This window comes from Neomonachus schauinslandi, chromosome 15, assembly GCF_002201575.2.
Source record: "Neomonachus schauinslandi chromosome 15, ASM220157v2, whole genome shotgun sequence".
NCBI lineage: Eukaryota > Metazoa > Chordata > Mammalia > Carnivora > Phocidae > Neomonachus > Neomonachus schauinslandi.
In genome coordinates this window covers 38426921-38454581 of record NC_058417.1, presented here as the reverse complement: position 1 = coordinate 38454581, position 27661 = coordinate 38426921, and the positions used below count along the sequence as shown (strand labels likewise).

Sequence of the window (27661 nt, the reverse complement as noted above, 5' to 3'; positions counted from 1 at the left end):
ATAATTCAGTGACCCGAGATGGGGGGCAGCGCTGTTAGGAGCCGGGAGACTTTGGGACCTAAGCAGACACCCCCCCTGCCCCCACAGCTGGAGTAAGTGGGCGGGGCTACAGGGAGCCCCTGCTGCCTGACCCAGGTCTGCTCTCCCTGGGGAGCTTGTCTCCCATTCGGTGAGGGCCAACTGGGCAAAGCCAGGCTCTCCCCCTCCGGCTGCAGACCTGTCAGAGGCCCTTCTCTCCTCCGCAAACCTCACCTGGCCTTTCCTTTGACCCTCCAGAGCTCTAGATTTCTAACTTTAGAGCCAGGGCACGGAGTCTAACCCTTTATTGGACAGGTGTGGGGAAGGAGCCTGAGAGGTTTAGCGACTTGCCCAACACTGGCCAGCCAGTTAAGAGAGGAGAGAGGCCCTTCTCGTGCTAGATCAGCATCCCTTCACCCTGCCCTTGGCTTCATCCTCATCCACTGTCACCCTGGGTGATCACACTGGGCTGGTCCTCCCAAGACCAGCAAAGAAAAATCTGGCTCTGTCAGTACTGCAGGTGTGAGAGCGAAGTACAGTCATTAAACGATGCACAAAGAACTTTGGAGAACTTTTTATTGTTTAAAAATCATAATTGAAGCTTCAAAAAACATACAACCCAACACGTGCCCCAATTCCAGTCCCCAACTCCCTGGAGAGCATGGGGCTATTCCCTCCCATCCTGCTGCCCACACCACTAGCCAGGACCCTGCCCTGGGGAGGCCGCCTGCCCACCCTCCTGCCCACCGTGCGCTATGTCACTGGCTGGGGAGGGGTCCTGGGGTGAGGTGGGGGTGGCTGGCTCCCTGCGGCCCTCACCCCCTGCACATACGCAGTCCGTGAGGCATGTAGAGGAAAGGGGCCAGTTCCCTGGGCAGGGGACCCCAAGGGGGAAAGATAATGAGCCAGTCCCCACTCACCCCACCCCTCCCCAGCCCCCCAGCTCAAGGAAAGCTGTCATCATCATCTTCTGCCATCTCCTTGGCAAACTCCAAGTCTTGCTGTTCTCGCTCACGCCGTTCCTGGGGCAAGAGGTGGGGTGAGGGCTGGGCTGCTGGGGACCAGTGGGGCTCTCTCACACAGTGCTTCACCCAGCCCACCCCACCCCAAGGTCAGGGACTGCCAAAGCTTCAGAGCTGCTCCGAGCTCTTCCAGAAACCGCCTCCCTCTTCCCTCTCTGTAGGGAAGTCTGACCTTTCAGTCTTCTCTAAAGTAGAAGGCACCTTACCTCTGCAGACTCCAAGTCCTTGTTGTACGATTTGGGAGGAAACCTCATGGCCTAAAGCACAGCAGAGAGAGGAACAAGATGAAGAGAAGGCACGCACTTAACTTACGTTTATTGTGCTCCTTCTGTGTACCGGGCACCACGACATGAATAAGGTTATTCGCTCTCCAGTGGAGTCTAGTGGGGAGCTAGGCATGCAAGCGAATTACTACTACACCACGTGCTAAATGCTAAAGGAGAGAATCAGGAGACCCCGGAGGTGTAAGCGACTAATGCTCCTGAATGGGCAGGGAGGGGGATTGGCAGTGAGAAGGGAAAGGAGGAAAGGAACAGACTGGTGTGCGAATGGAGGAAAGGCAGTCCAGGCAGAGGTTTCAATGTGTGAAAAGGCCTGGCCTTCCCTGCTTCACTGAGCACAGCATTTACCTGATTTTAAGAAAGGCAACAACATCCCTAGTTTCTCGGGGCAAGAAGAGACCAGGAAAAATTTGACACATGGTACCAGCCCCCAAGTCAGTGCCTGCCACAGGATAAGGGCTTAACAGCCTCTGTGGAACTAGACACCCACCCTGCCTTCCCACAGTTCAGACTTCACTAAGTGCCTTGAGACACTGATTGCATTTAATGTCATCAAGCCTGAAGCACACAGGGCAGGTCCTCTCACTCTCACCATCAGCTTCACAGATGGAGAAACAGTCTCAGAGAAGGCGAATGACTCAAATTTGGAAGCAAATCTGGAGCCCTGCACTCTGAATCCGTCTGGTCCCCTGGAAACCAGGCCCTTAGAAGCAGTCGAAGGTCTTCCAGGCCCACACGCCGAGTCCTTTGCTCCCTCTGGGCCCCCTGCCCTGCCATTCAGCGACTTTACAGAGAAGGGCCGGGAACTAGGCTAATCTCTGATGAATCCCTGGGTGCTGCCAAACCCCCCTCTGCAGCCCCAGCTTCTCACCTTGACGGACATGTTGTGGATATCGAGGCAGAAGGAGATCCGCTGGTGGAAGGCCAGCTGGGGCTCACGGGTAGAATAGATATCAATCATCTCCTTGGACTGGACGTAGCCCTTCTCGTGGTTGATGCTGGCCTCAATGACGCCATCCCGGATGGCCTGCAGGTCCCCAAGGGGACGCAAGGTCACCAGAGAGCCCTTCTTCTAAATCTGAGAACATCCTGTTCCTTTCCTCCTTATACTCTCACACGCTCACTTGAGTACACATTCTCTCTGGACACTTCTTGGCTTCACTCTAAGACTGGCACTCCCTGAAAAGACCATGCCACCCCCTCCTTGACCAATCTCCTCTCATTCCCGTCCCCTGAAATGTGGCAGCAGCGCGGTAAGTGTAGTCCCCGAGCCAGCCCCACCTTGGCAACAATGAACTCCGCGTCCTCTGGGCTATCCAGCTGCAGCTTCTGCGCAATGTCAGCCAGGGAGATTCGGGAATATGAGAGGCTGATCATGCGCACACCTGGGAGAGGAAGCAGTGGGGTGGGCATGGTGGGCACAGCCCCTTCACCCACCCACGGACACCCCTAGGGCCGTCCCCATCCCTTGCAGAAGTCTCTTCTGGGTCCTGCTCTTCCAGCGGCCCCTCAGACTCCCACCCGCACCTGTCTTAATGACGTTGTGCCGCAGTCGGATGATTAGGGTATAGGTCCCATCTGCTTGAAACTTCTCCCCAAACTGGTCCAGGACCTGGTTGAACTTGGCTAGGTTTCCGGTCCTGACAGCTGCAGGGGGAGAGGAGCGTGTTTGGAGGACGCCAACGGGCAAACCCACTGAGGAGGCCACGGCGCCCGGGGTCCGGCCAGCTCTGGGAGCGGGGCTGGCCTTACCTTGAGTCAGGAGGAAGTAGGGCATGAGTGAGCGCTTGAGGGATGGCTGACGGAACTGTAGCCGGTCCGGGATCTCCCCGAGCAGCAGCTCCACCACAATCAGAAGCTTGTGCACCTGGAGGTGTGGGACACGGGAGCACAGGGGGCAGGGGGCAGGGAGCCCCAGCGGGGGGGGCGGGGGGTAGAGAAACAGGGCTTCAGCGCAGCCAGACACACTGCGAAACAGGGAAAATGGCCCTGCGATTAGGCCCATGCAGAGCCGGGCCTGTGCCCAGAGCCAGGTCCTGGAAGAGCTGCCCCTTTGACCACACTGAGCCGTAAGTTCCACGGCACACCATGCTGCAACGGCAACGCTCTGGAAGTTCAGGCCAGACAGGCAGGTCCTGTGGCTCAGAAACGGTGAGGGGACAGGGCCCAGAGGTCTAGGGAATGGAACAGGATCGGCCAAAGATGCTGCTTAGGGAGGTGGATCGATACTGGAGGAGAGGAGGTGAGTGTGGAGAACTCGGCACCTGGCCAGAGGCAGAAGCGTGGGAAGGGGATGGGCAGAACCTCAGTGAATGGGCCGTGTGCGGATGCAGGAGGCTGCCTGGGAAATCCAGCCCTTCCTTCTCCATAAAACTGAGGGATTTCTGAATAGTGCCTACCGTGGACCTGGCACCAAGTGAGGAAAATTACAACGGAGGGGATGATGCCAGCGATGAAGGAGCTGCCCACCAAGTAGGATGGACAGGGCCACATCACGTGACAGCAAGAGTCGTGAGGGAAGTAAGGGGTTAAGATGGGTGGTGGGTTGGGGCACCTGGGTGGCTCAGTCGGTTAAGCGCCTGCCTTCAGCTCAGGCCACGATCCCAGAGTCCTGGCATCGAGCCCCGTGTCAGGCTCCCTGCTCAGTGGGGAGTCTGCTTCTCCCTCTCCCTCTGCCCCTCCCCGCTGCGTGTGCTCTCTCTCTCTCTCCCTAATAAATATATATATATAGTTTTAAGATTTTTATTTATTTGAGAGAGAGAGTGAGTGAGAGAGCGAGCACACGAGCAGGGGCAGAGGGAGAGGGAGAAGCAGGCTCCCCCACTGAGCAGGGAGCCTGACACGGGGCTTGATCCCAGGACCCTGGGATCATGACCTGAGCTGAAGGCAGACGCTTAATTGACTGAGGCACCCAGGCGCCCCCAAAAAAAATCTTAAAAAAAAAAAAAAAAAGATGGGTGGTGGGTGATCATGCCGACACTCAGCCCCATACACCTGCGATGCTGCCCCGTTCCCTGGAGAATCCAGGAGTGAGGGGAAACCCAGGCGAAGGGCAGAAGTTAAGACACGCCATAAGGATTTGGATGAAGCAGAAAAAGGAGGATGTTTTGGCCGAGGGAACAGACTGGACCAGTGTGAGCACACGTCTCAAGAAGTTTGGAAGGCTTTCATGGGGGAGGCTGGGCCCGTCTGGGGACGTGCTGTTTTGAATGCCAGGCTGAGTTCAGAGTTTGAGGACAGAATGCTAGTCTTCACTCACTAGCTCGGAAAAGCTGAGCAACTAAGTCCTCGGTTTCGTGGTCCCTACAATGGGCGGCAACGGTGGCCACAGCAGTGTCATCCAGTGTCATCATAACCCCCGCCTGCCTCCCTCACAAGACTTGTAATACTCTCCTGGGCAGGTAATGGGGAGCAATGCAAGCTTCCTGGGCAAAGAGACGGGCCTGGAACTCTGTTTAGGTCAGGCAGGCGTGTGGAAACTGGGCTCGTAACGGGGAGGAAGACGACCAGAAATGCTAGTGGCTCAAACAAGGGCACTGATGATACCAGAGAGGATACAAATACAAAAGACACGGAGGCGACTTAGTGATGGGGAAGGAGGGGTGGGGGGTGGCTCCTGCCGACAGTCTGCTGGCCAAAGACGTCACTCCAGCTCTCTTTGCTCCTTCCTGCCACCTGGCTCTACCACAGAAACCCCTGAAACCTTATCCCTCATCCATCCATAGTGAAGTCTGGTTTGAAAACTCTGCTTTACCCCACAATGCCGCTCCCCAGTACACGACACCGCTTCTATACTGGTTACCTGTATTTTTAGAAACTTTAGCATATGTCATACGTTGTAAGCAATCTAATACTCTGTACACATACCGTGTATGTCTGAAAAGCCATTCCTTTCTGTGAAATTCTACCCATCTTCAAAAACCAGATTAAATTTAACTTTTTAAAGATGTCTTTAATTATTTGACCAAAACCAAACCTGTCTTTCTCTGAACTTCTGAACAGAAACAAACCAAATCTTGAAACCAAATCTTGACCACACAGACCTAATCATTGCACTTCTCCATCTGATTCTCTTTCAAGGGCACGAGGAGGTGGAGGTCATGTTAAAGTGGGAACAGAGATGCATAGTTAGGAAAGCTGGGTCCAAATTCTGGCTACCAGGCTCTGTGACTTTACACGGGCCCTCAAGCCTTGCTGAGTCAACGCTGTTTACCTAGATCACAGCGCCCAACACCAAGGTCAGCACTCAAAAAATACTTGGTGACTGACGGCTTTCGGGTGGCCAAGATTTATCTGCCCCCGAATCAGTCAGCCTGATGGCGATTTTCTGGGCTCCTTGGCCAAAGAAAACACTGCTCCCAAATGGGCATGTGAGGGACCAGGAAAAAGCCTGGGGTTTCTCAACACAACCCAAGCCCATGACTGGAATGACTATAAGGAGCGCCGGGGAAACAGGAATATTCTAAAACCTATCTACCAAGGATAGCACTCTGAACGTAAACCACAGGAGGTGCGGCAGTGTCTGCTTCATGTGCTCTGATCAGTGCTACGCACAAACGGACATGCGATGCAACTTCTGGATAATGAAGGTTCAGGAGGCCTTCCCAGGCCCCTGCGCAGGGAAGGAGAGCGAAAGCATTATCAGATGAGGGAGCGGTGCTGCGGGCATGAGAAGCGCTGCTCACCGTCTGTTTGAAGCCGACAGCTGTGTGCTGCGGGGCCTTGCGAAGGGCATTGGTCATCGTCCTCCGGGCCTCTGAGTACTCCAGCTGAATGGCTTTGATTCGCCCTGGGTGCGGAGGAGAGGGCGCGTCAGCAGGATGGCGTCCTCCAAAGCCCCTTGCAAACCAGGGCGCCGAACAGGCCTCTCGGGCCTCCCGGGCACCAAGTGCACCCGATTTTGCGGACCTCCGCACCACGTGGGCCCGACACCCCCCGGGCCCCTCGCTCACCTGTGTAGTAGAGGTACCTGGCCCACTCGTTGTTGTTGGCCTGCTCGGGGAACACGGACTTGGACACCAGCTTCTCGGCCTGGTCATACAGGCTGTAGTGCAGGTAGTTCCGCAGCAGGAGGTTGAGCAGAGTGGCCTGACCGTCTGCATCGTGCCGGAGCGTGGCCGTCCGGAGCCGAGCGTGCAAGAAGCTTTGCAAAGGCAAGAAAAAGCATGTCAAACGCCTCAAAGAACAACTCTTTGAATGGCTTTGAATGCTCTATTCTCTCAATTGCAAAAAAAAAAGTGGCACAAACTGCTTTTCTGGCTATTCACTGACTCTTCAACCCTCGAGCCCCTGTGGTGGGATGCGCTATTCCGGGCGCACAAAGAGGCCACAGCTCCGCATCCGAACGGGCGAGACAGCCAACGACCGTGATAGATGAGTGTCGTAGGTAGCATGACAGGAGGAGGTAGGGGCTGTGGGGAAACCAGGGAAAGTGCAGTGGGGAACGCAGGAGGCGAGGAGGATGGGGATGCGGTTTTAAATAGCTTCATCAGGACAGGACTCACTTCTGAAAAGGTAACAAAGGCTTAAAGGAAGTAGGGAGAGGAGCAGCGTCAGCAGAGAGAAGAGTGTGCCTGGCATGCCCCAGGAGAGCAGGGAGGCCAGTGTGGCGGAGGAATGAGTTGGGGGGAGCGGGGGGAGGTAGAGTCAAGAAGGCAGTTAGCAGGGGCCAGAGCACGTCAGGCCTCACATGCTATGGTGAATTCAGCTCTTCCCTGAGGAACATGGGAGCCACCACAAGTTTTAAGCCGAGGAGTGAAATGTTTTCCAGCCTGTCCTTCTACCCTTGACCTACCAATGCTCCCTTGCTGTGGAGTGTAGGGAAGAGCCTGGGGGACAGCTGTTAACCTTGGCGTCAGCCCTTGGCCATCTGTACCTGCGCACCACATCCAGCTTGTCCAGAAACTCATAGACCCGGGCGTGATAATAGTAACACTTTGCAGCCACGAGGTCCAGGGCCCGGCGGTTCTGAGTGCTGATCTTCTGCATCAGATCGTCAGAGATCCTCTGTGCCTGGGGAGGCAGCCAAAAGAGAATCAAGTGGGAGTTCCTCAAAAAGTTGAACAGGGAGCTATCATATGAGCCAGCAACTCCCCTCCTAGGCATGAATCCAGAAGAACTGGAAACGTATGTTCACATAAAAGGTTGTACACAAATGTTCACAGCAGCATTATTCATAATTATCCATACAACGGGAATATTATTCATCCACAAAAAGGGCTGGAATCCAGATATACACTACAACACAGACAAACCTAGAAAACATTATGCAAAGTCAAAGCAGCCAGACACAAAAGGCCATGCGTTACATAATTCCATTTATAGGAAATGTCCAGAATAGGAAAATCCATGAGCCAGAAAATGTAGATGAGTAGTTGCCAGAAGCTGGAGTGAGGGGAGAATGGGGAGTGACTACTAACCGTAATGGGGTTTCTTTTTGGGGTGATGAAATTATTCTAGAATTAGACAGTGATGATGGTCGCACAACACTGTGAACACATCAGAACCCACTGAACTGTACCCTAAGTTTTTTTTTTAATGTATTGAATTTAGGTAATTTATTTATTTTAAATAATTTCTGCACCCAATGTCGGGCTCGAACTCATGACCCAGAGATCAGGAGTCAGATGCTCTACTGACTAAGCCAGCCAGGCACCCCTGAACTGTACACTTTAAAGGGGGTGAATTATATCTAAAAACAAACAAAAACCGATTCGTGGCAAGCAAGAAAAAAACAAAACAGGGAATGGAACAGGGGGAACTGTCATTTCTTTCTTTTCTTTTTTCCAAAAGATTTACTTATTTGGGAGAGCGAGCGCGTGGGTGGGCACGTGCACACACTCAAGAGCGGGGGTCCTAGCCAGGGGGAGGGAGAGAGAGAATCTCAGGCAGACCCCTGTTGAGCATGGAGCTGAACTCAGGGGTCGATCCCACGACTCTGAGATCATGACCTGAGCCCAAATCAAGAGTCGGATGCTCAACCGACTTAGGCACCCAGACGCCCTGCCCCGGTCCTGTCATTTCTTGAGCGTGTTCTTTGGATAGTGGCTGTGACTGACAAAGAAGCTGGCCCCAGCTGGGGCGGGGAGAGGGTGGCTCAGTCCCGTCGTCAGAGCTGCCACTTATGAAAATACCGTGAAAACTTACTATATGCAGATCACCGTGCTAGTATTTTATTTAATGCCAACAATGATGTTGTGAGTTGGGCGTTGTTTTCCCCCATCTGACATAAAGTCAGGAGAAATTAATTTGCCATAAGGTACAGCTAGGATTTGAACTCAGGTTTCTGTCTCTAAATCTCCCTTTCCTAACAGAACCCACCACATGGGTACTGTGCCAGAGAGATGCCTGCCACTTCCCACGGAGTCTCAGCACGAGCTAAGGGGGCTTCCCTGGATGTGGGGTTAGGTACATTCCCACATGGAGGAAAGGGTCTGGGGGCACGATGAAGAGCCCAGGGACTCTCTCCAGTTCTTCACCAGAGACAAGCTCTCCTGCAAACCCCATGCTTCGCTTGCTCTGGTCCTGGATACCTCTTTGTAACGCTTGCTGTTCATCAGGAAAATGACCATGAGGAGCTGTAGGTAGGCTTCCACTTCAGGCAGGAGGGGGGTTGACGCAGCTTTTCCTGTTCGGGGACGGAACTGTAAATCAGCTTCGGTGTCCATGGGCTAGGAGGAGACAGGAATTACTGTGGAAAAGCTCAGTCAGATCAACCAATTAAGAATTTATTAAGCACTCACAATGTATTTCAACAAATATTCACTGAGTGCCTATTATATGCAAGATTTTTCTAGGTACTGGGATATAAAAATAAAGATGGCACCGTCCCCTTCCAAAGGAAGTCAAGGAGGCTGGCAATAGAAACAAAAAAAAGGCTGACAGGAGTACAACAGACATCTTTACAGAATATAATGGGGACAGAAAGGATATTACGAAGACCCCTCAAAGAGTCTACAATCTAAGTAGAGAGATTAAACCACCACACCTGGAACCACTGCAATTTTATCAGAGAGGGTTTAACAAGGTAATATAATTCTAGGAATGAGGTCAAGAATAATGAGATAATTTTTTTTTTGGTGGGAACAAAGGAAATTTGGGGGAAACTGACATATACATCGTACTTATTATCGGATCTAGTCATCCAAACTGGAATAACGTGCAACAGCTCAAAAACAAACATGTTGGGGTGAATTCAGAGATATATAGATTAAAAAAAAATTTTCCAGGTGAAGTAGGAAGAGGGTGCTTTTCCCTGTTCCCAGACAATAAATTCTTCATCATTCCACCTCAAGGGATTTTTTGAGTCTGTTCTATGGAACAGCCCATGAGCATATAGGGAGATGGCTGAAGGGACAATGAGGTGTGAGAAGGGGCAGGACCTGGACACAAGGGGGATTTTACAGCCAGAAAGGAAAAGGAGGGATCTTTCCTGACACGGAGTCCACTGCCAGCAACAAACAAACTTCCTCAGCGTTCATTATGTGCCAGGCACAGTTCTAAGAGTTTTACACATATTCCTTTCCTCCCCTTCGTCCCCCAAATCTGTTCACCACATTTAACAAAGGAAGAAAATGAAGCATCAGGAGATTAGATCACTTGTCCAGGTCCCACATGGACCAAACGGTAGAGCTGGTTTTCAAATTCAACTCTACCTCCAGAACCTGTGCTCTTTACCAGTTTTTTTTTTTTTTTTTTAAGATTTTATTTATTTGACAGAGAGAGACACAGCGAGAGAGGGAACACAAGCAGGGGGAGTGGGAGAGGGAGAAGCAGGCTTCCCGCCGAGCAGGGAGCCCGATGTGGGGTTCGATCCCAGGACCCTGGGATCATGACCTGAGCCGAAGGCAGACGCTTAACGACTGAGCCACCCAGGTGCCCCACTTTACCAGTTTTATACGTCCTCCATGGTGAGGCTTTGGAGGCAGAGAGGTGGTGGTACCTTCTCCTAGGACCATGGAGACACCACCCAACTGGAGGAGAGTGTTGGTGTTGGGGAGCAGTGGGAACGGAGTTTGGTTCAAAGGGTCCTGATTCCCAGCTCTTTTCCCTGACTCTAATGATACTACAGGGCAGGATGGTTCCCTTGTTAGTGGGCAAGTGAGTATTAAAACGAGCTGCTTTGTTTCACCAGTCAGCTACAGCAGGTAGTAAGACAGGTCTTTAGGATGAGAAACAATTACATCGAGAGGTGGGGTGGGGTGTGGTCTGAGGCCAAGCCTGTACCCTTTAAGCGCCTGACTCACTTACCTCTTCCAGGAAGGGCAGCAAGAAGTCTCGAGTGGCATTATTTGAGGTGAAGAAGCCATGCACAGCCTTATACAGAACGTAGTGGTTGAGGCGGCGTGATGTGGAAGGTAGCATCCGCAGGGCCCTCAGCACGAATCGAGGCTCCTTGCCTGAAACTGCCTTCTCCAGCTGTTTCACGTGCTCCTTGATGTCTGTGGAGGACCACAGAAGAAAAAAAATGTTACTTCTAACTCTTCCTATTCTCCCACCACTCTAGGCGAGAAGTTCTAGGGAACCTCTTTTAAAGGGCAAGATGTAGCCAGTCATTTCTTTTGCCTAACACGGTTAAGCAATACTTACAGATGCCATACAATGATTTTAAGACATAATCAAGAGACAAAGAAAAATAAAGCTGGGGTAGGGGAAAGGGTAGAGGGTGACAGAAAGAGGAAGAAAGGAAAAGCAACGATGAGAAACAACAAAGACAAACACATGGAGGGGCGCCTGGGTGGCTCAGTTGTTAAGCGTCTGCCTTTGGCTCAGGTCGGGTCCTGGGATCGAGCCTCGCATCGGGCTCCCTGCTCGGCAGGAAGCCTGCTTCTCCTTCTCCCACTCCCCCTGCTTGCGTTCCCTCTCTCGCTCTCTGTCAAATAAATAAATAAAATCTTAAAAAAAAAAAAAAGACAAACACACGGAGATTTATCAGTTTTCTAAATAGGAAAAGACATTCTAAATGTAAATAATGGGAGAAATCACACACACACACACACACACACGAATGATGAACTCCACTCTGCAAAAAATCCTTCTGAATAACTGTGTAAACAAAAATATTTGCAACAAATGTGACCAGAGACATATTCTTATTTTACAAAGAGCTTGCATAAATTAGGATAAGTAAAAATGAACACAAAGAGACAATGCAAAAAGCAGACAGACAGCTAACCGATATGAAAATATATTTCACTAGCATTTGAATAACTGCAAATGGAAATGTTTTCAATTACCAAACTGGTTAACACAGAGGGGTGCCTCGGTGGTGCAGCTTGTTGAGCGTCTGATTCTTGGTTTCGGCTCAGGTCATTACCTCAGGGTCCTGGGATTGAGCCCTGCATCAGTCTCCACGCTCAGCGTGGAGTCTGCTTGAGATTCTTTCTCCCTTTTTCTCTGCCCTTCCCGCTTGTGTGCTTGTGCTCTCTCTAAAATAAATAATCTTTAGAAAAAAATCATAACATTACTTTCAACTATTCTATGTCTTAATATTTAAAGTTTCTGTCTTATAAAAAAATATAACATAGAGTCAGGGGTGAACAGGACATTTCTGTTGGTATAATGTAAATCAGTACAGTTTCTCTGAACAATACCCATCCAAAACCCTAAAAATATCTGCCTTCTCAACTCAGGCATATTGAGAATCTGTACTAAAGAAATAATCATAAAGGTAGATTAAAAACTTGGCTCACAAAGATGATTGCTGCAAAGCTATATATAATGGTAAAAAACTGGAAACAACTGAAGTGTCCAGGAATAAGGGAACACATGAATTGGTAGTTTCTTAGTTACCTCTGTACACTTAGCATAGAGTGCCTGGGTCCCCTTGACATAATAATGATAACTGCTAATATTACAGAGGGTTTACTATGTGTTCATCATGTGCTAGGCACAGTTCTAAGCATTTTATTTATTTAAGATTTTATTTATTTGACAGAGCAGCGAGAGACGCAGCGAGAGAGGAACACAAGCAGGGGGAGGGGGAGAGGGAGAAGCAGGCTTCCCGCTGAGCAGGAGCCCAATGCGGGGCTCGATCCCAGGACCCTGGGATCATGACCTGAGCCGAAGGCAGACGCTTAATGACTGAGCCACCCAGGCGCCCTGTTCTAAGCATTTTAATCTTTACACTGACCCAGTGAAGTAGGTACTGTTACTCTCATTTATAGAGATGAGGAAACGAATTCCAGAGCTTGTATGCTTAGCCACTGTATTGGGTATTCAATAAACGTTTCTGGAATAAATTGAACACTACGTTTATGGATATGTTAGATGAAAGCACACAAAGACATCTGTATTTAGTTATGCCTTGTTCCAAACTGTCTATATAACTTGATCTCAATTACAGGAGAGCAACTCAAAAATTCATAGGAAAAAATGTTAACCATGGTCGATGTTATATCCTGCTACTTTAGACTTCTCATATTTTCCAAAATTTCTACAGTGAAACGTGGACTACTTCATATTAACAAAATGAAGTGCTTTATAAGAAACATATGTATGTACCCAGTCGCACCTCTGCCATTGCTATCCTTATTTTAGGTAAAAGGGTCTTGATTAGATTCTGAGCCTGCTGCCCAACTTTAGAGTAGGGGCTGATGCAGTCAACATTACATCCTCAAAAACATCACCCAGGAGCCTAACTTTGCTTATCTCAATGTTTTTGAGCAAGGTTCTCATGCAGTTAGAGAGAAAACCCAATAAATATTCTGGTTTCACTTGATCCAGAGCTGGGAAAACAGCACCAGGTTCACAGTGGGAAGCTCTCACTCTGCCTACTCCAAATGTGGACAGGATGCTCTGAGAAAAGTGAAATGTGAACTTGGAGTACCAAGACGGTAGTAAGAAACTGGGAACAAGTACCTAGGAGAAAAGAAATGGGGGGATTGATACATAGTTTAGATGGAAGGTGAGTATTAGGAACTCAAAGATGACACCTAAAAACTTGAAAGTCTGTAATGTGTTTCAACTCTTTAGGAACAGAAGTAAAGGCCTGAAGGGAGAGAATGAGCAACGGGATTGTAAAGGCACCTTAATTACAAAAACAAGGAAGCAAGATACCGAGTAGAAAGGCTTCTCTTAGGGGAGTTTCCCAGAGGTAGCTAAGGCAACAGAAAACTTTTGTACAGTCTTAAAATTTAGGGGCCAGTATTCTGCGTCACCCTGACCCCCTTTACACACATAAATACAAACACCGGTTTCTAGAGGGACCAATCACATACTGGGGGCGTTAGAATCAGTTCGGTGGATGTAAATAGAGTAGGTCGGAGAGGACTTAGAAGAGGGAGGGAGTCCACAGGCCCAGTGAGACCCACTTCTAGATGCAACCCAGGTAAGGAGGGAGGAGGTATGTTCAGGGAGAAATCCAGAGCCTGGAGAGAAGCTTCATTATTGGGGCTGGAGTCAGGAGTGTCAGGGTGGTAGGGGGCGGGCACTGGGGGTGATCCTAAGGAATCGGGAATGGTGGAATCTGCGCTGGGGTCCCGAGGATAGGCTGGATCACCGGGGCGCTGTCATCCGTGACCACGGCACGTCCCCGGCCCGGGCTCTCGTACCCTCCAAGGTGACGGTGTCCAGCTCTCGCTGGGAGTGCTCAGCCGCCGCCGCCGCCGCCGCCGCTTTGCTGTCAGGCTCTCCCGATGACCCGCCACCCGCCGTCGCCTCCTCTTTCATCTCCACATCCTGGGGGGTCGGGGGCGGCGGTGGTTCTTGTTCCCCTCCGCCCGGCGGCGGCTTCGCCTTGTCCGCGCCGCGGCGCCGCGCCGAGCCCTCCTGTTTCATGGCGCCCGGGGTCGCGGCCTACTCCGGGGACCGAGACCAGGGCCTCGCGTGAATCCTCGCACCAGAGACCAGGAACCGAGCCGGGCCTGCACACGAGCGCGGGCTCGCGACGGGCCGCACGATGACGGAGCAGCTGCAAACCCCTTCCCGACGCTGGGCCTTCTGGGAAACGCCAGGCCCGGCGGGCCGAAGGCCGAGTCCACAAAAGGAAAAGAAATCAACAGCCGAGGTGCAGGATGGAGGCGGATCTTCAAGGAAGGAGCTGGGAGGAGCTTGTATGCGTCGGCCCGGCATTTGGAGTGCTTCAGTGTTATTTTCTTCTGTGTTCCTCTGGACTGCTTTTCCGTGCGCGTCCACGAGATGTCCCCTCAGGCTCCAATGTGGGTTACATCGGAGCCTTAAGAGCACCCCAACCAGCGTGGAGTAAGGCCTGTCGCAGCGCAGGGCGTGATGACGTCATGAGGCCCCACCTCGCTCAGTCTGCGCCCCCCCTGTCCTCCGCCTCCTGTTTGGGGGTCTCGGTCCAGATTCTCGAGGCTCGTACTCAACCGCCGCCCAGTGCATCCGGCGCGAGGGAAGAAGCCGCGAAAGAGGGATGTGAGCACCGAACTGGGGAGTAGGAGAAATCATTGGGATTCAGACTTCCTTGTCAGATTTTAGCAAGAGCTGAAAATAAGGCATAAAATCCTGCAGCCTGGGAGTGTGGACGGGGGAGAGTGCGTTTGTGTACCAGCACTGCAGTATAAAATACACGGGTCCACTCTCTGTATGGCCCAGAGCTCGCACGTTCGGGGCGCGGAGTTCTTAAAAACAGCTCCAGAATGTAGTCTGCTGGAGGCTCTGCTCTGCCGCGTAAGGTCAGGCGGGAGGAAAGCAGGTGGAAGCCCCTATTGGCAGAGGCTTCAGGGAGTCGGTCGGGGCGTCTGTTTGCATCCAGACACCGTAGTGAAATGGGGAGCGGAATTATAGTGTACCTAAAGAGAATCTAAGAATCCCCAGGGGAAGGAAATTGAACCAGAAATCCTGTCCATTTATTTTTCAAAGGAATCCTCCAGTGATTCTGTAGGAGGAAGATACAGGTTCCAACTTCTTAAGACACAAAACAAAAACTACCCACGCCCTTCTTTGAACTTTCCTCTCTTCTGTAGTTGGAAGTCCTAAATTTTAAACCAGGTCAGACCCTACAAGACAGTCTAGCTCTGCTGTAAGGTCCTAGAGGGCAGAGAATATGTTTCGACCATATTCTTTATATTCATATATAGAGAGGATATTTTTTGTCTCCTCCTTGTCATACTACTGCAGCAAATAGCTCCTTGCACTGAACAACTGCTTGCTGAAGGAAAAACATTTTGTCCGGTTTTAGGGAACGTGCCTTGACCAATTCCTCCCTGTCTCTCTGCCCCCTTGGGCTACGGGACAGATAACAGGACTTTTGAATCACCGCTGGAATAAACTCATTAAAGCCTCTTCTGCATAACACCCTATCTAACTGAAAGTGGGCGAGAAGGGTAAAGGAAGAAAACAGAAAACAGATGAGCTTTGTTGTTCATCCTTACGAAGTTACCCTTCTGGATAGTTAGGGTGTTAGCTCACCTCTTTATTAAGTGTACATCACAAGAGAAAAACAATGAGGTCAGCAGATAATTACTCAGGATGTCTTTGAGCAATGTAGTGAGGCATTGGAAGATGCCCCAGAACGGGGGAGGATGGCTTAACAGAAAGCTTTTGGCAGTTGATCATGAATTCCTGTTTAGTGAGGGAACTAGCCAGGGGCGAGTCTGATTCCTGGGGCCAAAAACCTTGGAGAAATTATTCCACCCATAAAACTACTTTAAAAGAAATTGGCGAAAGATGTTAAAACCCAGCTTTAGGCAGAGGAGGATGGTATAAACCCACTAGTTTTATAAGATTGCAATATCCATATTTGCAGGTCCATAGGGCAAGCCCACATTACTTCCTCCTACAACCACCCCGAATTGAGGTCAAAAGAGGGAAAGGTGAAATAAGATAATATCACAATTTCTTTTTAAAAGTTATGGGTCAGTCTTATTCTTGGATACTATTTTTTAAAAAGACTTACCTGCATTTTCTTTTTGATATACTTGAAAGTTGTCTTACTCTTGTTTTGGGTTTGTACCACAAATAAGCCTGTCCTAGTCCCTTAACCTGAGTCCAGAGGATCCTAAACCCTCCTCTTTGAAGACAAGCTTCTTTGATGATCTTCTCACTTTAGAATTTAGATTCTACATTCTACACCCTCATAGTTCTCTGGGCATTTTCCAGCTGACCCGTGGACAGTATAATGGAACTCATGTACACATGATCTGTATGTAGTATGATAATGTCTATTTTTTTTCCTGGCAGAAGTTAAGAAAAACACCAAAAGACATTTCATCCAAAGTGGAATCATATTTTCCATTAATTCCAGTAAAACTTGATTTGTGGAAGCATACGCATGAGGAATTGGGATAGGAAATTAATTATTTTTGGTTTTGCTGAAATAATTCATAGTTTTAAAAATTTGCACTTTTCCACTTTAAAAGGATTTAAGCATTAGCAGATGGGTTGCGGAGCTGAAGGGGTAGGGGAAGAGGTAGAACTGGACAAGTGGAAATCGCTTATCTTGGGTGATCAGCTAGGGTCTCCATCATCTTCAGCCTGGGGGCTCTAAAATACCCTTGGGTGTTAAGAACACAGCACAGTGAGGTCGGGAAGGCATTAGGAGGCAGGAAGCAGGTGGAAAAGGCCAGTTAGGAGGCCTTGGTCAGCAGCTGCAGGAGGGAGAGGCCAGCATAAAGGGCACAGAGGCGGGGGAGGGTGTCTGGGTCCCACGTGTACTGGGGGCCCGATCTCTGCACTTCGAGGCCACTCAGCCCCACTAGGGCTTCTGTGAGGGTCAATTCCTCTTCCCCAAGGGAGGAGAGCAGGTCAGGCTGCAGGGGGAAAACACCGTCTTTATCCTGCAGGAAACTCTGTTCCATTGTGCTCTCCACCTGCAAGGAACCAAAATAACATGAAAAGAAAGAACTGGAAACTTGCCCTCCTTTTTCCTAACTCATAAAAACCACGAAGAGGGCTACCTGTCTCTTATAACTCCTTCCATTACAGCTCCATGTGGGCCTTTTAACCACCCTGTACTGTGGGCAGCCCTTTTTTTTTTTTTAAGCCCTATTTCACAGAGGAGTGAATTGAGACAGACTCAGAGACATGAAGAGATTTGCTCACATCACTTGGCTGTGAAGAAGCAAAGCCCGGGTTTTCTGTCTTTTCAAGCTGAAAAACCCAGATAACTGCCCAGAAATTCGCTCTTTTACTTCCAGTTGCGAAATAACAAACAAGGGAGAACATGGAGACAAATGAGCCGCGGGCAAGAGCCCCTGCTCTACAACAGAGGCTCTCCAGGACAGTCTGTCGTTAGGCTAAGTCTGTATCTTTGCCCTGGTTCCAGCTGACTCCCTCCCGAGCTCTCCCCAGCACCTGCTGTTTTCTCTCACCAGCTTTAGCTGCATGGGTAGGATCTTTTTCTCCACTGATTTTATCAGCAGCTTCTGTTGGGCTTCACTTAGCTCTGGAGGGGGAAAAAAAAAAAGCAGAGAAATGAACGTGTGGTGTTGGTGCAAAGGGGGACTCCAGACTCCAAAGAGGTACACTTCCAGAATTTCAGCATTAATTAATCCATACATTTACCCAAGGTTGAATGCTGCTCTATGCTGTGCACCTTTGCTGGGGGTGTTGGGTAAAAATCATACCCCTTCACTCAGGAAACTTGCAGGCCAGCAGAGAAGACTAAGCCATGTGCAGGGACAGTACAGGGTGTTAAGGGAGCGATAGCTGAGGGGTCTACTTTGGACTTGGCATTTGAGGGCAGGCTTTTTAAGGGGACAGATATCTCAGCTTACTCCTGAAGGACCAGAGAGTTTTTCTAAGTGGGGCAATGTTTCATGAAGAGGGAAGAAGAGAATTCAGGGCAAGATGAGAAGATGTTACTCTCTGAAATTAAAGCTAACAAATTTCTATATAAAAGTGATGCGCTTAGGGACGCCTGGGTGACTCAGTCAGTTAAGTGTCTGCCTTCAGCTCAGGTCATGATCCCAGGGTCCTGGGATCAAGCCCCACATCGGGCTCCCTGCTCAGCTGGGAGCCTGCTTCTCCCTCTCCCTCTGCCCTCCCCCCGCTCCTGTTCTCTCTCACTCTGCTCTCTTTCTCTCTCAAATAAATAAATAAGATAATCTTTTTTTAAGAAGTGATGAGTTTAGCCATATGTAGAAATTTTAAATATGTGGCTGGTAAAACTAGGGTTATTTCCCAACCTCTCTTAGCAAGACTAGGCCACCTTCTCAGATTATCCCAGGTGCCCAGATGAATCCTTGGGAAGGTAAACAATTTTTTAAATTTTAATTATTTTATTTTATTAAGGCAATCTCTGTTCCCAGTGTGGGGCTCGAACTCACAACCCCAAGATAAAGAGTTGCATGCTCTACCAACAGCCAGCCAGGTGATCCTGTAACCAATTTCTTTAAATGTAGATATAAACTACTTTAACTGTGGTATAATTTGCCTGGCATGCATGCATGCATGCATTCATTCATTCATTCATTCATATATCTGGGAATTCATCCAGTGATTCATTCCTATCACCAAAAAGGTATATAAATGAAGACTTTATTCTCTACTTACCTGTTAGGGCTCCGAGGAAATACAGGATGCCACCCATAGCCTCCTTTGATACCAAGACATCTTTTGGGAGTGCCTCCAGGGTCACTTCATGTCCTTTGTCTAGAGCTCCTTCAAGCTGCAGGGAAAGGTGGGCAACTATTTAAGATAACACGGGTAAGGGGCCCAGCACAATGCCTGGCACATCACAGTCTCTTTTTTTGTTGTTTTTTTTTTAGATTTTCTTTTTTTTTTTTTATTTGACAGAGAGAGACACAGCGAGAGAGGGAACACAAGCAGGGGGAGTGGGAGAGGGAGAAGCAGGCTTCCCGCGGAGCAGGGAGCCCGATATGGGGCTCGATCCCAGGACCCTGGGATCATGACCTGAGCCAAAGGCAGACGCCCAACGACTGAGCCACCCAGGCACCCCCACAGTCTCTTGAGATGTGCTATCTATGTGTATCTCTCTTTTCCTTGTTTCTTTTTCAAGGTGTCAAGTCCTGAAAAGTACCGGACTCCTGGATTTCTTGGTCCCTGAGCCTTGAACTCTGGGAAGGAAAGGTTCCAGTCCCCTTTCCAAGAAAGGGCCCTGCTGGCCCACTGCCTACCCTCTGTCTGTCCGCGGGGAGCATGTGCTTTGAGGGAATCTGCCCTGTGTGCCCTTTTCCAGAGCAGTGGCAGCCGGGCAGGCTGGGGGGCACCTGGCCAGCCTCGAGGAAGACACCCACTATCGATTCTCCTGGCCGCTGACCACCTTCTATCCTGTCAGATCCCCTGCCAGTTGCAACACCCACCCACACATCCACCAACCACCTTCCTCTGGGGCCTCACCATGAGCTCCAGGTCCTGTAGCTCCTTTTTCTTCCCGAGAAGTTTGCTGAGGGAGGTGAGCAGGGAGCTTTGCCCTACCCGGCTTAGCTTCTTCACTTCTTGGATCTCTCTTTGAACTTCTTCTTTTAGTGTCTTGAAGTCTTCATGTTCCTCCTCTATTGAGACGGTGAACATGGTAAGCCAAGCGCCCTCCATCTGGCAGCCTTCCTATTCAGCCCCCTCCCGTCCCTGTGCTCTGCTCCCAGCCTGAGCCTGGCCCCCCTTTCTTCTTGATCAGGGAACATGATTATGAAGTTTCCACAAGCCCTGACTTGTGGGGGATGGTCTGGGGCAAGGAGGTGGAGCAGGACCCACATTATCATCTAAGCAGGCAGTTGATTCTCCCCAGGTTCCCAAGCCCCATCCCGTGACAGACAATTAACTTCCCTTTCTCTAAGACTCCAGCTTAAAGTTGAGAAGGAAAGTCTATTTCCCCTTCTTAGGAGTTATTCGACAAAGAAGAATGACTTTGGTGACTGAGTGAAGGCTAGGATGGGTGGGTCTTTATCCAAGGACGTGGGTGCATCAGCGTTACCTTGAATCTTGGCCTGACCCTCTAAGGGCCTGGCATCCTAAGAATATGACCAGGGGAGTAGCTTCTGGAAGCTCCTGGAAGTGGCTCCAGTTGCCCAGACCTGGGACTCAGCACTTGTCTTTCCCTCCCTCCACCCCGTTGCCTCCATGCCAAAGTCTTGGGAGAAACTCAGAAAATTCCTTACCAGCATCAGATGCCGGGATAAGGGGGGAAAGAAAAGACAAGAATCTATTCTTCCAAAATGGTAGCCATGCCCAGGGGATGAAACATTAATGGGGGTTAGGAAATATATCCTGTCTCCTGGGATATCTCAGCTATCTTAAGGCTACACTTGCTCCATTCATGGGAGGCAGGAATGGGGCAGGAGAGAAGCTAATGCAATGTGAAAAGGAGCTCCTGGATTGATTGAGTTGGCATCACTGTGACTTAGTGACTCATCCGTCCCGGATGTTGGGTGGCTGAGCAGCAGATATGTGTGGGACAGGTTACAGCTAAGGACGCCCTCGAGGACAGAGGTCTGACGCATCAGACTACCTGGGTATCCTGTCCAAAGACTTCCCCCCCCCGCCACCACTTTTTCCTAAGCTATTGGAATCTCTGCCATGTTTTGGGGACAGTTGTTTGCTGAGACCTGCTCTGCCATGTTCCCCGTCAGTCTTTCAGGGAAGAGAAGAAAAAGATTGGAGTTTTAAAATTCTGTGTCAAGGGGCCCCTGGGTGGCTCAGTCGGTTAAGCGTCCAACTCTTGGTTTCAGCTCAGGTCATGATCTCGGGGTCATGGGATGGAGCCCCACATAGGGCTCTGTGCTCAGCTCGGAGTCTGTTTGAGAATCTCTCTCCCTCTCCCTGCCCCTCCCGCTTGCGCTCTCTCTCTCTAAAATAAATAAATAAATCTTAAAAAAAAAAAAAAAGAAATGAGAGGAAACACTGACTGGTGAACTTCTCCTCTGGCTTTTCTGAAAACAGAAACAATGTACATATGTCAGCATAAAACCTATTTGTGCCTTTTTATCTAGAGCGGATGTTAAGGCAGTTTTATCAGTGATCATTATAAAAACATGGAGATTGTGTTAGCTCATGCCCCCCCCCCCGCCCCCCAATTTGGGAACACACAATATCTCTCAGTCTTATTTCTGCTTCTGACTTCTGGTCTTTTTCTGTTTCTCTGTCTCTCTAGGGCAGTATTTATGTGCTTCTGTCTGCCTTTCCAGAAGTTTAGGACAGATATTTTTATAAAGGCACTTGGGAAACAAAACGAGGGGCTCCTTGAGGGATTATGGTATATGCTATTAGAGGGTGCAGGATTTTAGCAGATGATGTCAGGGTTGGGCGAAAGATAGGGGAAGCAATTTCACTTACCTCCGGGAGTGAAGGTTTGCATGTTATCATTGTAGATATGTGGAATATCTGTAAAGTCCAAGAGAGGTGAGAGCAGGAGGACCCTTAAATAGCTGCCCACCTTCCCTTCTCTATTCTCAAGTCCATGGGCTCCGCTAAGGGCTAGGTCCCTGCCCCAAAGGCCCCACCGAATCCCCTGCTCCACCTCTGTTGCTGAAAGAACTATTTTCTTCCTCTGTAAATCCTAGGACAACACTGTTTTCTGCCTTGCATCCTAGTGCTGATATCTGGGTCTGTTTCCTCCATTGGCCACAGACTTCTCTAGAGCAGAGCTGTGCTTGTTCATCTCCGTGCCCCTTTCCTCCAGCTAACGCAGTGCCCAGCACGCAGGAGGTGCTCAGAACCCAGGGGGTTCCTTCACTCCCTCTCCAGGGCAGTCCCCGCTGTTCTGTCCCTGGGCCACAATACAATACACTCCAGCACTCCTTCCCTGGCTTGCCACCAGAGGGGACCAGGATGCCTTAGTGCTAATGCGGGTAATTCTTGTCTTGAGGGGAGAACATGCCAGTGTCTGCTCACCCCATTCATCTTTGCCTTTGACCATCAGTTGTCTCACTCGAAAGGCCAGAATGCAGCCCTTGGGGATGGTTATGGCCTCCTTGTGGTTTATGGATCCCTAGGGTCAGACAATGAAGATTTATGAACCGGCCAAGATTCTGAGACAAGGGGTGAGGGAGGGGCATGTGGAGGGGCAGGCCGAGCACCTCTGGGGAGATAAGAAATTGGAAACCCTTCATTTGTGTCCCTGATTGCCTTTCCACCCAGTCTGGACTCCATGGAATGCACTTCAAAGCCCTTCTGCATCATCCCTCTAATGATGTGTATCTTTCTGGTTCAGACACATGAAGGAACTGGGCGGACCCACTCCATCACCTACCTGCCTGGGCATCTCCAACCCACCTGAGAGTTTCCACAGGGCCCAGTCCTTCTTCCTCTTCACCATCTGGCCCATGCTCATCTCCTCCAGGAAGCCTTCCATGACTAACCCTACTCAGTTCCAACTCACCCCTTGAATATTTATACAAACTAGGTTTAGGTGTGTAGAGCATTACTTATTTACATCGAATCTTCAGAGCCTGTGTTCTCGGGGCTTTAACCTGTGTGTCTCCTCCATGAGACTGCGAACTTTTTCTGAGAGCAGGGATGTCTCTCTCCTGTGCACTGGGAGCACCATGAGGGATGACCCACGACTAAGAGTTTTCCCTTCCCTGATAGCTCCCTGTGGCATCTGGCACAGGCATGTGCCCACACAGGGCCCTTGACCAGAGAGGGGACTTGTGTCTGGCCGACAGGGGCCTGAATCTCGAAAAGCAGGAAGAAGGAGTGGGTCATTTTCAGTATTCTGGGTAGGCACTGATCGGGCAAAGTTAATGTGTTAATGCGGCCTCTAAGGAGAGGCTAAATGTTAAGTGCGTGCGTGTGTGTGTGTGTGTGTGAGAGAGAGAGAGAGAGAGAGAGAGAACCAAACCTGTAGTCCCAAAGGGGCGAAGAACGGGAGGGAGAAGCAGCCCTCCGCCTTGCCGGCTCTCTCCAGAGTGACCTCCTGCACGGTCTCCACCACCTCCATGACCACATACAGGTTCTCCCCTCGGTCTCGCATCTCCTTCAGGAACGGGTGCTCAGCGGACAGCTTCCTGGGGCAGGAGACACGTGAAGGGATGGGTCAGAACCTCTCCCCGCCTGGGCCATCTGCTCTTCTCTTCTCCTCAGTCATTCGCAGGAGCTAGGCACGGTGGTATTAGGGAAAGGGGTGAGGACTCTGGAGTAGGAGACCGAGGCTGAAGCCCAGATGTCCCGCTAACTGGCAGGGCAGCCACTCGGAGTCCGGGGAGCCTCATCTATAAAATGAGGATAATGACACCTCCCTCCAGGGGTGCTGAGAGGAAAACTAGGAAATCATCTGGCATGGCTCCTGGCCCAGAACAGGCCCCCCCTGCTTGCTCCTTCCCCCTTTTCCCTCTGCCTCGGGGTGCCTTCCCTTTTCTTTCCTCTTCCCTGTTCTTAGTCCTGTTCCTCTCTCCTGGGGCCCTTTGTTCCCATCCCTTACCCTCTCTCTTGCTGTTAACACCAGTCCCTCCTCCCCACTTGCTGCCATCCAGAAACCCATCCTTGGATCTTGCCACTCCCTCAAATTACCATCCTGTTTCTTTCCTTTGCTTCACTGGCAAGTCTCTCAAAAGATGCGCCCATATACACCGTCTTTACTTCCTCACTGTCCACTCCTAAATTCTTCATCATTTGACTTCCATTTCCACTCCTCAGCTGAAATCCCAGCGACCTCGCACCCACCACATTCACAGACCTTCCCTCACTCTGCACTACACTGACCCTGCCTCCCAAAGCCTCCCTGCGACGTGGTCCTCTCCTGGCTTCTGGTCCCACCACGCCACCCCGCTTCGGCCTTCTGATTCCTGTCCGTTCTGTCTGCATCTCCTGCGCTAGTTTCTTCGGTCCCTTCAAATTTCATGTTCTCTGAGATTCTGTTCGCAGTTCTCTGCTGTCTGGATTTCCAGAACATCCCTTCCCTGCAACTCCATTCCTATAGTTTTCCATCTTTATATGGCCGACCACCCCACAGGGATATTCACCTTGACTTCTCTCCTGAGCGCGGGGCCCTCGTTTCCAGCTGCCTTAAAATTTTTCTTTTAAAATGAGATATAGGGGCGCCTGGGTGGCTCAGTCAGTTAAGCGGCTGCCTTCGGCTCAGGTCATGATCCCAGGGTCCTGGGATCGAGCCCCGCATTGGGCTCCCTGCTCAGCGGAGAGCCTGCTTCTCCCTTTCCCTCTGCCTGCCACTCTGCCTACTTGTGCTATCTCTGCCAAATAAATAAATTTAAAAAAAATAAATAAAATGAGATATAATTGGGGCACTTGGGTGGCTCAGTCAGTTGAGCATCTGGCTCTTGGTTTCCGCTCACGTCGTGATCTCGAGGTTGTGGGATTGGGCCCCACGTGGGGCTCCAGGCTCAGTGTTGGGGGTGAGGTGTCTGCTTGGGATTCTCTTTCTCTTCCTCTCCCTTTGCCCCTCCCCTCAATAACTAACTAGCTAACTAACTAACTAACTAAATAAATAAATAAATAAAATCTTAAAAAAATAAAATGAGATAAAATTGACATATAACATCATGTTAGTTTTAGGTGTACAACATATGCAAGGCAGTGTTGTTAACTGTGGTCACTCAGCTAATGTCTCACTGGACCCGCAAACTCAAAATGTCCCAAAGGAGCTCACAGTCTTTCTCTCCAAATACTTCTTCTAAAGTCTGTCTTCTTGTTTCTGTTAATGTCATCACTTGGGTCAAATCTCAGAGTGAATTTTTTAACATTCTCATATATTTAATTATTTATTTTTTAAAAAGTTGTATTTATTTAAGGTATACAACTTTTTTTTAAGAGTTTTGTTTTTTTGTTTGTTTGTTTTTTAAGTAATCTCTGTACCCAACGCGGGGCTTGAACTCAGAACCCCAAGATCAAGAGTGGCATGCTCTTCCAACTGAGCCAGCCAGGCGCCCACAACATGTTTCGATATACCTCCACATAGAGAAACGATTACTACAGTGAAGCTAATGAACCTATCTAGCTCCTCACATAGGTACCATTTTGTGTATGTGTGGTGATCTACTTTCCTAACAAATTTCCAGTGGAGAGTATAGAATTATTAACTGTAGTCATCATGCTATACATTGGATCTCCATCAGCATCATCTCTGACAAAACCTTCTCCCTCAACCTGCAATCAGCTGCCAAGTCCAGGCCATTCTGGCGCCCCAGAGTGCCCCAGCTCCTCCCTCGTTATTCTGACTGCTCTTCCCAGCTCCGGTCCTCATTTTGCATCTCTGACGGACAGTGGAACGGTGTCTTGCCTGCCTGCCTGCTTCCAACCCCTGCCTCTCATCCTCTGGCTGCCATACTTCCTCCATCTGGCCAGATGAATCACGACACACATCAAGGCATTCTTGGGGGCCCCCTGAAGCCTACGGTACAGTTCCACATCCTTGACCAGGCACCTGGGTCCTCCATGATCTGGGCCTTAGCCTCTGCTTCTGACTTGCTCCACTCCTACCTTTTCTGCTCCTGCCAAATCAGGAGCTCCTCCGTGCTCCCTAGAGGTTTTGAGGTTTCTCACCCACGTGCCTTTGTAATGTCCATCTCCCAGACCTTCATGTTCGATTTCTACTCATCTTTCAAAGCCTGGATCATGGGCTGCCTCCTCCATGAAGTTTCACTTCATTTCCCCAGCCAGAAGTCTGTCTGGCCTGCCACAAAACTCAGGCAAAGTCCTCCTAGGCACTACCTCTCGCCTTGGATTATAGTTACTGTTGCACAGATTTTTTTTTTACAACTCCTGATTGCGAGGTTCTTGGACAAAGCTGTTCCAATGCACCCCGGCTCCTAGTGGGGTGTTTTGCACTCCTTTGAGGCTGTATGAATGTTTACAGGGTGACTTTCGAAGCACCCTAGCTCTTCCTTCCTGCCTCACTTCTTTCAACCACTACTTAACTACTTAAAAGTCAGTTCCCCTAGCAAGCCCAACATCTGAGCTGCCCAGCATCGACATGGCATCTGCCACACCCCTTGTGCTGCGGGGGCAGCATTCCCGAGGGCTGCCTGGTGTATGTATGGGACCGGGCAGATGGCTTGATTTATGGGAGCAGAACACTGTGGCTAAGCTTCAGTAGGGAATAGATAAGACCCTTTCCCTTTTATAGATTCATAGTTTAGGAAGGAACCCTAGAGATTTTCATGGAACTCCATCATTGTTCAGGAAAGAAAACTGAGGTCCTGAGAGGAGAAGTGACTTTTCCAAGGTCACACGGCAAGTTAATGTGAACATACTCATTCTCGTGTGTGTGTGTGAGAGAGAGAGAGAGAGAGAGAGCAGGGGAGTGGCACTGGAAGTAGTGGAAGGATGGGGGGAGGGAGTAGTTAGGGGATGTCCCAGATGCACCCATGGGCCAGAATGGTCATTTTTTTTTTTTTTAAGATTTTATTTATTTATTTGACAGAAAGAGCAAGCAAGCACAAGCAAGGGGAGCAGCAGAAAGAGGAAGAAACAGACTCTGAGCTAAGGGAGCCTCATGCAGAGCTCGATCCCAGGACCCTGGGATCATGACCTGAGCCGAAGGCAGATGCTTAACCAGCTAAGCCACCCAGGCGCCCCCAGAATGGTCAGCTTTAAGAGCTCTCCTGTGATGACCCCATAGGTAAAGGGCAGTGTGAGGGCCCTGCCTTTTAACTCAGGGCCCAAAGCACCCTTTCCAAGCACCAGCCACCCCATCCTGGCAGCCCCCCAGCCCTACCACTCTCACCTCTCCTGGTGCAAGGTCTCCAGAACCTTAGGGGCCACACTGAGTGTCTGGACCTCCAGGGTACTGCTCCTGGACAGCCCGGCAGTCCCAGTGACCTTGACTGTCTTTGGCACATCCACCTCTCCCTCCACTCGGGCATCCAGCATATTCTTAAAGCTAAAGTTCCCAGAGTCTGTTGGATCTGCAGGAGAGAGAAGACGAAAGGGGCCAGGCTGAGAGGCCTGCCTCTTCCCCTCCCTTCTGGGAGAACTTTGGGCTACGTGACACCAAGCCACATCCGGACAGAGGGAGCTTTGGGTTCCTCCTCATAAGCCAGGGCCTGGCCCCCATCCTTCGAGAGCCAACCCCATGCTGGACCTGACCTGAAGGCGAGCTGCCGGCTTCAAGCACATCCAGGAGGGTGTAGTCAGTGCGGACATAGCGGGCACCCCAGAAGAGTGTGCTCTTCCTCTTCCTCAGCACCAGGCAGAAGGGATGGAAGCGCTTGAAGTCTATGAGGCTGTCAAGGGGTGTCAGGTCCCCTCTAGGGTTTAGCTGTCTGGCCAGGGCCCGGGTGACATTTTCAAAGGTGGTCATTTTCTCTGTGGGGGTGGAGGGAGACAGGAGAGTGACAAGTTGGGCGACCAGGACATGGTAAGGGCCCTGGCAGAGAGAGATCACCTTGTTCTGGGGGAGGGGGTCCCTTTAAAAATGCCTGGACCTTCGGAGTATCGGGGCTGAAAACAACCAAAGGAGCCTCCACTTTATGATGAGGACACACAGCCCCGAGGGCTGAAGCGACTTGCCTGAAGTCACACAGC

The 27661-nt window shown here is 50.2% G+C and overlaps 2 protein-coding genes across 4 annotated transcripts; both read right to left on the bottom strand.

Moving 5' to 3' along the window:
• Window positions 1–578: 578 nt before the first annotated feature.
• On the bottom strand, window positions 579–14526 carry PSMD3 (proteasome 26S subunit, non-ATPase 3). The gene is made up of 12 exons (XM_021704399.2): window positions 13873–14526; window positions 10571–10761; window positions 8854–8991; window positions 7197–7333; window positions 6274–6464; window positions 6007–6110; window positions 3074–3188; window positions 2849–2968; window positions 2603–2706; window positions 2193–2348; window positions 1247–1297; window positions 579–1040 (listed from the first exon to the last, which is right to left on the bottom strand). Exons 1-12 carry the CDS (start codon window positions 14096–14098, stop codon window positions 963–965), a joined length of 1611 nt encoding a protein of 536 aa, XP_021560074.1. The 5' UTR covers window positions 14099–14526; the 3' UTR covers window positions 579–962.
• Window positions 14527–16425: 1899 nt separating this feature from the next.
• GSDMA (gasdermin A) lies at window positions 16426–27438 on the bottom strand. Of its 3 annotated transcripts, XM_044921766.1 has the most exons (10): window positions 27224–27438; window positions 26862–27042; window positions 23022–23187; window positions 22073–22169; window positions 21515–21562; window positions 21088–21111; window positions 19583–19737; window positions 18776–18890; window positions 17593–17666; window positions 16426–17091 (listed from the first exon to the last, which is right to left on the bottom strand). In XM_044921766.1, exons 1-10 carry the CDS (start codon window positions 27435–27437, stop codon window positions 16849–16851), a joined length of 1317 nt encoding a protein of 438 aa, XP_044777701.1. In that variant the 5' UTR covers window position 27438; the 3' UTR covers window positions 16426–16848. The 3 variants fall into 3 exon arrangements, with proteins under 3 accessions (XP_044777701.1, XP_044777700.1, XP_044777702.1); XM_044921765.1 differs by lacking the exon at window positions 21088–21111 and having other exon boundaries at window positions 19583–19785; XM_044921767.1 differs by lacking the exon at window positions 21088–21111.
• Window positions 27439–27661: the final 223 nt, after the last annotated feature.